This window comes from Marmota marmota, unplaced genomic scaffold (genome assembly GCF_001458135.2).
Source record: "Marmota marmota marmota unplaced genomic scaffold, marMar, whole genome shotgun sequence".
NCBI lineage: Eukaryota > Metazoa > Chordata > Mammalia > Rodentia > Sciuridae > Marmota > Marmota marmota.
In genome coordinates this window covers 1,112,419-1,124,601 of record NW_026000140.1, presented here as the reverse complement: position 1 = coordinate 1,124,601, position 12,183 = coordinate 1,112,419, and the positions used below count along the sequence as shown (strand labels likewise).

Below are 12,183 nucleotides of genomic sequence, written 5' to 3'. Positions count from 1 at the left end.
ATATATAAAATCTACTAGTATTTTTTCCACCCAGATTTTAGATTTTACAAAGTTCCAGAGGCTGGGTGGGTAAAACTTACCTTGAAAGGGTGACTAGCCAGGCTGTTCTCAAAGCACAGCAAAAAGAAAAGATGAACCTTGTCCAAAGAACTTTGCCCTCTAGGCTTCTGAGATTGTATTAAAGCTACAACCTTCTTGCTTTGAAAAGTTCACAGACTGTCTTGTGCATACATAATCACAATTTTGGGAACCTGACAATGTCAATCTGAGGGTATCTGTGTAAGTGGCAACAAATATTCCTAAACTAATCTCATAAGGACTGATTATAAAAGTGGGGGATACACAGCCAAAGCAAAGAGTAATAACACAATATTGTGACAAAGAGAATCCTGACAGTCTGGCATTGGTGGTGCATGCCTATGAGAAAGCAGAATTCTAAGTGTGAGCTCAGTTTCAGCAACAAGACTCTGTCCCAAAATAAAAAAAGGACTGATGATGTAGCTCAGTGGTAAAGCATCCCGAATTAAATCCCTAGAACCCCACCTCTGAGAGAGAGAGAGAGAGCGAAGGAGAGCACTCAAGAGGGAGAGAGAAATTTTCTGAATACTTACAAAGGGAATGGGTCTAGATACAAGGTGGACCCCTGTGCACTGCATGTAGCATTTTGATGGTTGCAAAAACAAAGCATGCCAATAAACAGGTCTGTGACCTGGAAAAACTCAAAATATTTAATGGAAAAAAAAAAAAACACATTGGAAACTGAATCTGAAGCAGTAGCTCTGCTTTCAGGAGACTGTTTCTACTCATGGATGGGTGAAACTCTTGTCAAGGAAAGGTACTGGTATATGATATAAGCAAGACAGATGAATGAATGCACAATTTTAATTTTCATAATTTTTTTTGGAAAAAAATATCTTTTCCTGATCAGAATAACACAACCCTCTTGTAGAGTATTTAAAGACATAAAGATGACCTTTAATTCCACCAGAGATAATCACTTTTTACATTTTTGGTACATTTCCTTTGACTTGTGTTTAAGTGTATTTGCATTTAAAACAAGTGTGATCATAGTGTATATGCGGCTTGGGAGACAGTTTTCAAATTCTTATATTCTAAACATTACTGTATGCCATTAAATATTCTTTCACCATTTTTAGTGCTTGTTGTATGTTTTACAAATTAGTAAATAATTTTCCTCCTAAGTTATTTAAATGGCTTTCAAGGTTTTGCTACTCTAAGTTGGAATGTTTTGACACACACACACACACATATACACAAATTTTTTGCCTGTATTTCTGATATTTCCTTAGAATAAATGCCTGTTATAGTCACTGGGAACTAATTTCCTAAGGTCCCTGATTCATACTGATAAAGTGATTTTCAAAAAGGCTGTTTCAACATACACTCTCTACTGTCAGAGCCCCATGTCTTCCTCCCATACTTCCACCAGCACTTAGTAGTATTAGTAGATACATTAAAAAGCAACAATAGCAAATTATTAATTATACTAAATGTCTATTTTCTAAATATGACAGTGAGTTCAGAACATGAGATAAATAATAAAAAAATAAAAAAACCCAAACAAAACAGAAACCATAAGTCAAATTGTATATAAAAAAGGGAAGGTATTCTAATAATCTTTTCTTTTAAATGAATTATTTTCTGGGATTACATGGAATAACTGAGTCTACATGAAATTTGTTGGATATCTGCCACAAACAGTACACAGAAGACTTCTGCAGGATGAAAAAGAAGTTTTGCCCCAACAAACTTCCTATATTATTTCATTTTTTTTGGGGGGGGGGTGTGCTGGGATTGAACCCAGGGCCTTGTGCATGCAACGCAAGCACTCTACCAACTGAGCTATATATCCAGCTCTTCCTATATTATTTCAAATGAAGACTCATTCATTAAATCTAAATAACTGGAGAATAATTTCAAGTGACACAGATAGTACCTAGTGACTCAGGAAATGAAGGTGTCAGCTTTGTTAGAGATGGATTTGTGGATGAAGGGATTGGGGGTCCTTTCCCTTTCCCAAGTTAACACTGGCATGAAGAATCTCAAGAGGGAATAGTATAACAAGAATGATCAAGGTTTTGGTGAAGTACAGAACCAATAGCCTGGTTGGAATAGGAAAGTATGTTGAAGAGAAGTTTGAAAACGGGATAAATAAAACTACCTGTAGAAAACCATGGGAATGCTTGGCTAAAGAGTAAGGATTTACACTACTGCTACTATGAACAGCTTTTTGGATCACTTTGTACTTTCATGTGAGAAACACTTTAAATTTAGCATACAAAAGTGCTGCCTGCCAGTCTGGTCAGTTTCAGAAGTGTACCATTTTTGCTGTTTGGCAGTATCTGTGGCACTATGTAAATATTTTTGTGCACTTTATAAAACAAATGAAAAGAGAAAAAAGAAAGTGAATGAATAGAAAACTGGGATCTTCAATTTAATTGACAGCAATTACTAAGAATGCCTCAAATGGCATTCTTTAGGTTCATCTGGATTCTCCCAGGACTTCAGCTGCACAATACTATGATATATTATGTAAAAACTGCGGGAAATGAGTCACCAGAGACCGGGAAGACTTCCCTTATTAATACAGGTCTACTGAATTTCTGTGACATGAATACTATGGATGGATTGAGCCATTGGCTGCCCAATTTTGTACCACTAACTACATCATGTAAGGTCAGTTTTCTTATTTGTAAAGTAAGACAATAACTGTACCTAAGCTTAAGGGGTGCTAAAGGGATTAAAGGAGATAATAAATCTGTAACACTCAGATCAAACAGTTCTTACACAAAGTAACTGCTCGGCAAGTGACATTATCTTCTCCTGCTAAACTACTGTCACCCTTCTTCTAGGAATATTCTATATTCAATACAGAAGGCTGCTCAAATAGGTCTCTTGTATAAGAATGAAAAGTTCTTATATGGTCGTGAGACTCATCTGGTAATTTTATGAAACTGGTATGGGAAGAGACATAGCTTTGGAGAAAGCTAAAAAAACAGGTGTAGGAATCTGAATATGGCATGATTAGATCTTGGCAGTTATGGAAATGAAAATAAGACAAAAGAGGATGTTGTGAAATGGAACACAAATACACCTCTTTTAGGCCCTAAAAATGGACAGCATTGTTTCTTGTTTACTCATAAAATTTATAAAAACAGATACCTTAAAATGGTTTATATAATTTTATATATATACACCTGTATGTTTTTACAGGTTGTATAGTAAGGTTACTTAAAATTCAGTTAAGTGGTACTTGTTATGCTATTAACATGTTTACTATGAAAATAGCTACAGCCTTGAATTTTCATCAACTTAAGGTTTCATTTAAGAACTTTTGAGCTTTATACGTCCATAATTTTCTTGGCAGAAGAAAACACATGCTTATCATCAGAAGGATATGGGAACTATCACACATAAATAAATGAAAATATTTGCATGTCAGTCAATATTGAGTTGTCTTATTTTTCTATTAAATGGAACTATTTTAAATAACTATTTTAAATAAGATTTAATAAGAACTATTCTTATTAAATCTTATTTTAAAGAGCTTAAATTTAAAATATGTTTCACTTCTTTACCTTGATCTTGAACTCATAGAGAGGAAGGGCTCTTGACTTCTTATCCCCTTATCCATTTGTATCATGGGATATTCAATAAATATTTCTGACCAACTAACAGACCAAAATAAAATCTTTGCGTGAAATGCACTATCAGTACTAGATTCATGTTACATGTAAGCTTCTCTTTACACATAATCATACAAATGCTAGATGTCTAAAAGGGCACCAGAATAAATACCAAGGGAAGTGAGTTATGCAATAACAGTACTGTGAATTCTGCTATCATATGCTCTTCTTCACAGTAACTCTAAAGACAAAGACCTCAGCAAAGTTTCTTTTCTTAACATGTCCACCCAATATATATATAATGTCTTCATAGTCTGTTTTGTATTATCTATATTTAAGAAAAGTTTTCTAAGTAAAAGAGTAATTTAAAAGCTTATAGATGCCTTTGTACCAAATGGCATATTTTACTATATTAAACTGACCATTTGAGTATCATATCTCTTGTCAGATTCTCTTTCCCTAAAAATGGTAATAGAGATGCACATATTTCTTGATAACTGAGTTTTATTTTTATCTAATTATTTTTCTTATTCATAGAGGTCCAAGAATGGGCAATACTAAAATTTGAGTCTAAGCTACTAATGTTCACCTTTAGTATGGTAAACAACCAGTTTGGACTACTCTTTTAAGATTAGATATAAAAATAGAAATGTAAATTAGATTATAATGTGCTTAAAAATGTGGTTTAAACTGTTGTGACTTCAAATATTGCTTCAGAACTACTAATGGGAACTGCTGCTGCTTATAGGGCACTTCACATTAGTGGTCTCACTGAATCGTAACATATGGAGTAGTTACTACCACCAATTAAGAAAGGAGGGAAGCTCAGGTAAGGAGTGATTTAATAACCTGAGCAAGGTCACATGAGTATTGAGTAGTGGGATAAAGAAATGAATCCAGATGGAAGACACAAATATCTACACTTTTAACCACTACCCTATATCATCTCTAAATTACTAACTACCATAGCTTAAAGCACCAAATCACCCCCATAATTGTAATAATCCCTTTATTGTTCTTAGTATATCCCTAATTTGAGAATACTATAGTTTTCTATAACCTAATTAATATCCACCCAATTATTTTTTTTTTCTTTTGCAATGCTAAAGATCAAACCCAGAGACTCATGCATTCTAAGCTAGCACTCTACCACTGGGTCAAGCATGGTATAGTGCATGCCTATATTCCCAGTGACTCAGGAGACCTGAGGCAGGAGGACTATAGGTGTGAGGTCTTGACAATATAGTGAGACTCTGTCACAAAATTAAAAAAAAAAAAAAAAAAAAAAAAGGGCTGGGGATGTAGTTCAGTGGTAAAGTGCCCTTAAGTTCAGTACACAGAAAAAACAACAACCACAACCATAAAAACAAAACACTACTACTGAGCATACCATAATATCCAGCCAATTTTGATTAGACTTATTGAGTACTAGCAGAATTCTTCATGATCATTTTTAATTCTGTGCCAAAATTCTGTTTGGAAATTTTAAATTCTCCACAAAGAATATACTTTCATTGTCACAAAAATGTCTTACTATAAAAATCCAATTTATCTGGGCGTGGTAGCCCACACCTGCAATCCCTGTGACTTGGGAGGTTGAGACAGGAGAATCCTGAGTTGGAAGTCAACTTGGGCAACTTAGTGAGACCTCGTCTCAGAATAACAATAAGAAAGGGCTGAGAGTAATAGCTCACTGGTAGGGTACCTGGGTTAAATCCCCAGTACCAAATAAAATAAAATATCCAACTTAGACCCACTTTAATAAGCACACAAGAAAAAAAGAATTATTTTAAATAAAGATCTAAATAACTGGCCAGATATTTAAACCATACAGATATCTCAAATATGATAAAGGAGGGTAGGAATGTGAAAGAAAAAGGGAAATGAGCTAAAAACTGGACATTAGTTTAAGAACTATAAGAATTTGACTTATACCCTAAATCCTATTAAAATGTCTATAGAATACAAGCCTGGAAGGAGGCTGAAGCAGGAGGATAGCAAATTCAAAGTCAGCCAACCTGAGCAATTTGATGAGACCCTCAGCAACTTAGCAAGATCTTCTTTCAAAAGGGCTGGGGATGGAGCTCAGTAGTAAAGCTCCTCTGGTTCAATCCCCAGTACCCTGTGAGACAGGGGGCGAGGGAGGGAGAAAGCGAGAGAGAAAGAGAGAGGTAGGTAGGTGTGTGTGGGGGGGTGAGAACAGTTAACAGAGTAAAGGCAATATTATTTTCTTAGTTGAAATACAACACTATTGGCATCTTTTAAGATAATTTCAATTTAAGGTACATAAAAGACAAAACACAAAAGGTTCAGGATTTCATTCTTTTTTTTTTAAATTTATTTTTTAGTTGTAGTTGGACACAATACCTTTATTGTATTTATTTATTTTTTCGACAGATTACTTTTATTTTATTTAATTTTTTATGTGGTGCTGAGGATAGAACCCAGTGCCTCACACATGCTAGGCAAGCACTCTACCATTGAGCTACAGCCCCAGTCCCTTATTTATTTATTTTTATGTGGTGCTGAGCATCAAACCCAGGGCCTCACATGTGCTAGACAAGTGCTCTACCACTGAGCCACAACCCCAGCACCCCCCCCTCCATTTCATTCTTTAAAGATACTCTTTAAGACATTAAAAGATTTTTTTCAATATACAAATTGCTAATTATGTAACTTTATTATAGGGTAACATTTTTTAAACCAAGTCACAACTACAGCTGTTTGCTGTTAAATATTTTATAAAAGGAGGTAATACTGGAGCCTGTCCTTCATGTGTGTACACATGTGTACACATATAATTTATGAGGAATTTCTGAAAAAAGTCTTTTTATTATTTTCCTGATCCTGGAATTATATATACTTATTATAAGAATGCTACTCCAAAAATCCAGATGTAAATGAGCACAAACCATTATAATATAAAGCCTATCACTTAATCTCAGCAATGGTGCAATTCCTGAAATAATTATAATGATGCTTAAAAGTCTAATTGAAGTGTTTTGCTTCTAAAGAAAAACAAAGGGCATTTATTCTCTAAAAACTCCAAAGTGCTTTAAAAGTTCCCTTTCTTAGAAATTCCATTATGTACATAGTGGGAGGGTAGCCATCTGTAAACCAAGGAGAAAGGCCTTGGGAAAAACCAATCCTGCTAACTATCTTCTGCTAACTCTTGATCTTAGACTTCCAGCCCACAGAATAATGAGAAAATAATTTGTTGTTTAAACTAAAAACACTCAAAGAATGTCTCTGGCAGGTAATTGCAATGATAGCACATGTTTTTCTAAAAAAAAAAGCAAAATAAATTTTATACAAATAAGGCTGCCCCTCTAGTGTTGACATGACAAAAGGAAAGTGAGCTATATCTCAAATTGCTCAATGTGTACATTTAAGTTTCACTTTTCCCCCTTTTCTGTCCCACACCCTGAGTAAAGACCCAACTCTTAAGAAGTTGTATTAAGGGGCTGGGGTTATGGCTCAGCGGTAGAGCACTCACCTAGCATGGGCAAGGCCCTGGGTTTGCTCCTCAGCACCATATAAAAGTAAATAAATATTGTGTCCAACTACAACTAAAAAATAAATACACACACAAAAAGAAGTTGTATTAAGCCAGGGTGGGTTAACCTGGTAAAGTGTAAACCTGCTTAATACTTCTGTGAGAGTGAATAGAAAGCTAAACTAATAGAGAGATGGTGGTTTTTTTTTTTTTTAAAGTCATAACATATTAGCATCAGAGACTCATAATACCTTCTGTTCCTTCTGCATTCCCTGTTGGTGAAGGGAACCCAGGACTTGCAGCCAAACACTTGGCAGTCACCCCAGGCGGGCACTGCCTCACTTCATCCTCAAGCCCTTTAGCCACTTAGTCATCAAACACATTCTACTTTTTCAGTGACTGTTCCTTCTCTTTTGTGATCACTCTCATGGCTTTAGTTTGGGATTATCATCAGTGACCTGGACCATTTTAATCATCATGGTAAGGGGTCCGAGAGAGCTTATGTCTTTCTGATCCATCTACTAACACTGCTAATGAGTGATCATTCCATATTTAAAACCTTATTTCAGATTCAGACATAAAGAACCAATAGCTTTCCACTAGCATCAAGCCCAGGCTTCTCAGTCTGTCCTTTCTTGCCTTATACCCTGCTGTGCCAAACACAAGCATGCTATGTTCCTAACCACTTACTATTCCCAGGCTTGGCTAACTCACCAGATACTACTTGAAATGCCCTGTCCCATGTGTATCCAGTGATCATCAAGTTCTCTCTCAAGGTCTGTATCAAGACTCACTTATTCCATGAAGTCTCTCCTGACCCCTACCCTCTCCTTTCCTGTGGACTCAATCCTGGGCTCTTGTCTTTAGGGGAAATCTACTTGCAATCAAAGTTGTTGTAAATTTGCCCCTGGTTTTAAAAAAGAGAATATGTAAAAACAAAAGAGAGTGATTATCACACTGCCTACAAATAAATGTTGAGATGAGTAGGTGAATGCTTTTATTCCCATTTAACAAGATTAGGCAGAAATAATTGGTCCAGGCCTATGCACACTGTGGACTGCACAGTGAAGTGTAGAAACTGTTTTAGAAAACAAAATTTAGAAACCACAAAGCTTCTATGCTGAGGACACACAGTCTCTATCATCATCTTAAGAGGGAACTCCTTGTCCATTTTCTTTTCTAGGGATTTGTACTGTCAGTTTTTCTCTGTGAAACAGCCAGGAGGAAGTCTGGACATTCCTGAGTGTCCAAGAACCAGGGGCTCCATTTTGACAATAAAGTGAGATTCACATAATCACTGTCCACTACTCAAATGCTTACAGCTAAACTAAATCCAATACTTTTCACTAGTATTAACAGTGGTATTAACACTGGTATTAAAGCAGACATTTCTTGGGTCCATATGACTATTTAGACTCTTATTAGAGTTACCAGTAAAAGAAGGAAATAAAACCACTCATAAAGTACTACCTAGATTCCTAGATCATTATACTGATATATACTTTCATGGCCTGTGCTTTCTTTGATCATTTTCATTTGTAAAATCATTTAAAATAATTGCTTCTTTAGACTAACCAAAGGCAAACCCCTCAAATTCAACATCAGTATTTCTCTTATTTTCTTCCAATCCTCCATAGTTGATTAAAAGTTTTGGAAACTTATTTGTCTGACTTCCTTCATCAAAGAATGTACCCCTTATAGCTTAGTTTGCAGCTCTCATACATTTCCCATAGTGCTGTTTTCATATCTGTGGCAACAGAGTTCTCTTGGAAGAATTCAAACAGTACCACACAAATGCTTATGAGCCAAATAGCTCATTTTTGCTCACCCATTGGCCTCTTACTCAAAAAACAACTGTATATTCAAAGTACTTAAATTATTAAAATTATTTTGACAAACTGGATTTTATAATTAATATTTCATATTGCATTACTTTCAAAATGGTTGGGGATTGGAGGAGTAGAAAGAATCTAAATATGTTATATGCATATACAAATATGATGCAATAAAATTCATTATTCTGTACCATTAATATGCATTAATAAAAATAAATTTATTTTTAAAAAAATGAATGGAGATTTTTTTTCAAACAAAATATGTAAACTGAGGTATTTGCTAAAAGACTTCTTGGTAGCCTTTTAAAATCATTTTCTTACCCAAAGATTTTTAAAGCTTTGAGGCTGTTTTAAACAGTAGTGGCACTGTATGGAATTTCAGCTGATGTCTTCTAACTTTTGGGCACATTCTGAAGCACAGCTGAAGGAAGCTGTTTAACTGACAAACCAATTGTTAAGAGATGCAAAAGGTCCAAGACTACTTAAACTTTGTTCTTAAGATAAATACAAAATGACTGCTTTGTGTTCTGTGATGTTAACCCTCTCCAGAACTTCTTAAGGCTAACTCTGACTGGGAAGATAAAATCCTTACCAAACACAATGGGTGAAATCTGAGTCATGATAAGATTGCAACAAGGTCAAGGGTAAGGAATCACTTTTCCTAACTCTGCAATGGGCAATTCACTTTAGGGCCCTTTTTGGCCTGTAGATAAGCCTAAATACCTGGCAGATGTTTATAAAGAATTTTTCTTCATATGCAAGCATTTTTAAATCTTTATCATTTTAAAGTAGAGTAAACACAATCTGAGAAGCCAGTGTATTAAAAACAAAACCATTTCCACCTTGGTATTAAGAGAATTAAGGGGTAGAAGCTAAAAACACCTAACAATTTAAGGGAGGTTCTAGGAGAAAGTAAGTCAAGAGATAACAAAAGATTTCAAAGAAGCTGACAGTGGAAATTTCAAATGAATCATAATAGTTAACACAAATAACTTATAAAAAGCAATGACCCATAAAGTCCATGGGTAGGGATTATCATATTAATCATGTTTAACCTACTTTTAAAGGTCCACAGTCATTTAAAAAAGTAAATATAAAACTGCTTTCTCTTTTGAATTAATACTTATTATTAAAGAAAAAAACATTTTATCAAATGTTTTCTAGATGTCATAGGCTCTTTAACATTATATCCTGATGGCAGGATACCCCTCTAGTGTTTCTAATATAGTGATCATGTACAATCCTATAATTGTAGTCATATTGTTTCAATTTACTTTTAAGAATCACTGCAATTTCTATACTATTTTCATATGTGAACAAAATTAATAGCTTTTTCACTATTGATTAGGATCAGACATGAAAAGTGACCTCAAATTTCTCCTTAGAGGCTTAAAGACAAAGAACTCTGAATGCACCAGCATCTTTGAAAATGAGACCTCAGCGGGTGGGAAAAATATTTTTCACTGTAGGTGAGAGAAGGGAAGCTGGGTGGTAAATAAGGATGAAAGGTTTCCAGGATTGTTAAAAATTTAGCATGCAGGTTCTTCCCAACTCTCCTTGACCCTCCCAACCCCTATAACAATGAGGATACTGTAGAGACACTAGTGGATGGAGATCTGACCATACCTTCGTGGGTAGGTTCTGGGTCAGGTGTAAGTGAGATGTCATCCAGCTCTCGCAGGCAGAGCCATTCTCCATCCATAGACACTCGGAATTTGCAAAGGTAGATGGTCTCCATGGCAGCCTGTGTGATCTTGTCAGTGGTGGGGGTTGGCATATCGGTCGGAGGAGTCAGAGCAGACATGATGACTCAGCTGGGACCACAACACACACACACACACACACACACACACACACACACACAGGAAATATAATAAGACCTCCTCACCAAAAATCCCCAAATCTGAACCTCTGAAACAAAGCGTTCAGGAAAAGGGGTGGGGGAGGTTAAAAACAAACAAACAAAAAATCCTAAAATTAAAAAAACAAAAAACAAAAAAACAAGGAAACCAACTGCTCAAGAAAAATAATTCTATCCTATCTTTTCTTATTGACAATTCCTACCACATAGCAAAATAAAATGATGCTTGTCTTCTCCAGCGTCCTCTCCTTTTATCTTTTCTTCTCTACCCTCTTCTCTAGCTGAGCTATAGGCTTCAAATCTGCCAATGCCTTAGCTGGCTTTAAAAAACTGGTCTTAGCACGAATAAATGAAGAAATCCTTTCTTTGTGCAGGGAAAACAAAAAATATATAAACAAAAAAAAAGAATGAAAAATAAGACTATATTTCCAATTTAGCTTTTAAAAAAATCCCAAACTGCAGAAATCACTTCCAGGATCTGCTCAGATGAGCCAGGATGCTGAGTTCTAACAGGATTGGTTGTGCGCAGTAAGCAGGGTGTTGACCAAAATGGCTGACTAATGAACTGAACTGAAAATTCAGGCTCATGTGACCGGCTGCTCTGAATGTAGGGGGAGCAATTCCCAGGATGCTTTATAGATGCTGCTGATGCAGGGAGAGCAATTAGCTGCTTTCTCTCGTCCTGTACAACCCACTTCCAGACTGTGCTAGTCAAACTGTGATCAGACATAATGCAATGCACATATCCTCATCAATTCCCCTCACTTTGTGATAGAAGGGCTGAATAACAGAGGACAGTTAATACTGGATAATACTTCATTGCAAAGATGGCAAAGAGGCAACTGGATTGATTTTTAATCAAGCATATAATTCATCTCTTTAGCCCTTACATACATATTTGTTAAAATACTATAATAAGGTGGTATTTTAAGAAAAGTAAAGGTAAGTTTTTAACTTAAATAACTTATTTTCAGGCATAATTCCTTCTCCAAAGTACAAAGGCATTTTTAGACTGTGAAGAAATGAAGGCTAAAAAAAAAAAAAAAAAAAAACTTTCCTGATTAATGGCAATCTCCTCTTTTAAATATTGCTATATTTACCAAATTTTTGCAATATGCAGGAAAAATGAAACGATAAAACCTTCCCATCCTGGAATGTACTGAAGGCACATTATCAGATTCTCTTAAATCAACTAATACACCCACACAAACCATATTCACACACATCTACATCATCCAATGAGGTATTTAGGCCTTGATAGCTGATAGCAAAAGGGCAGGTACTCACTTTCTGAACTATGTAAGTATTAAGGAGAGGAAGGCTAAGGACTTTGAAAATGTTTTA

At 35.4% G+C, this 12,183-nt stretch overlaps 1 protein-coding gene across 9 annotated transcripts in view; it reads right to left on the bottom strand.

Moving 5' to 3' along the window:
• The window catches only part of Rufy3 (RUN and FYVE domain containing 3), a 57,289-nt gene extending 45,626 nt beyond the window's left edge, over nt 1-11,663 (bottom strand). For 2 of the 9 annotated variants that reach the window (XM_015505282.2, XM_015505290.2), the window contains exon 1: nt 10,605-11,646. In XM_015505282.2, coding sequence (XP_015360768.1) covers nt 10,605-10,782 — 178 coding nt within the window. In that variant the 5' untranslated portion in view covers nt 10,783-11,646. Of the gene's footprint in view, nt 1-80; nt 112-10,604 lie in introns of those variants that run through there. The other 7 variants (XR_007341454.1, XR_007341453.1, XM_048785756.1 and 4 more) reach the window with 7 other exon arrangements.
• Nucleotides 11,664-12,183: the final 520 nt, after the last annotated feature.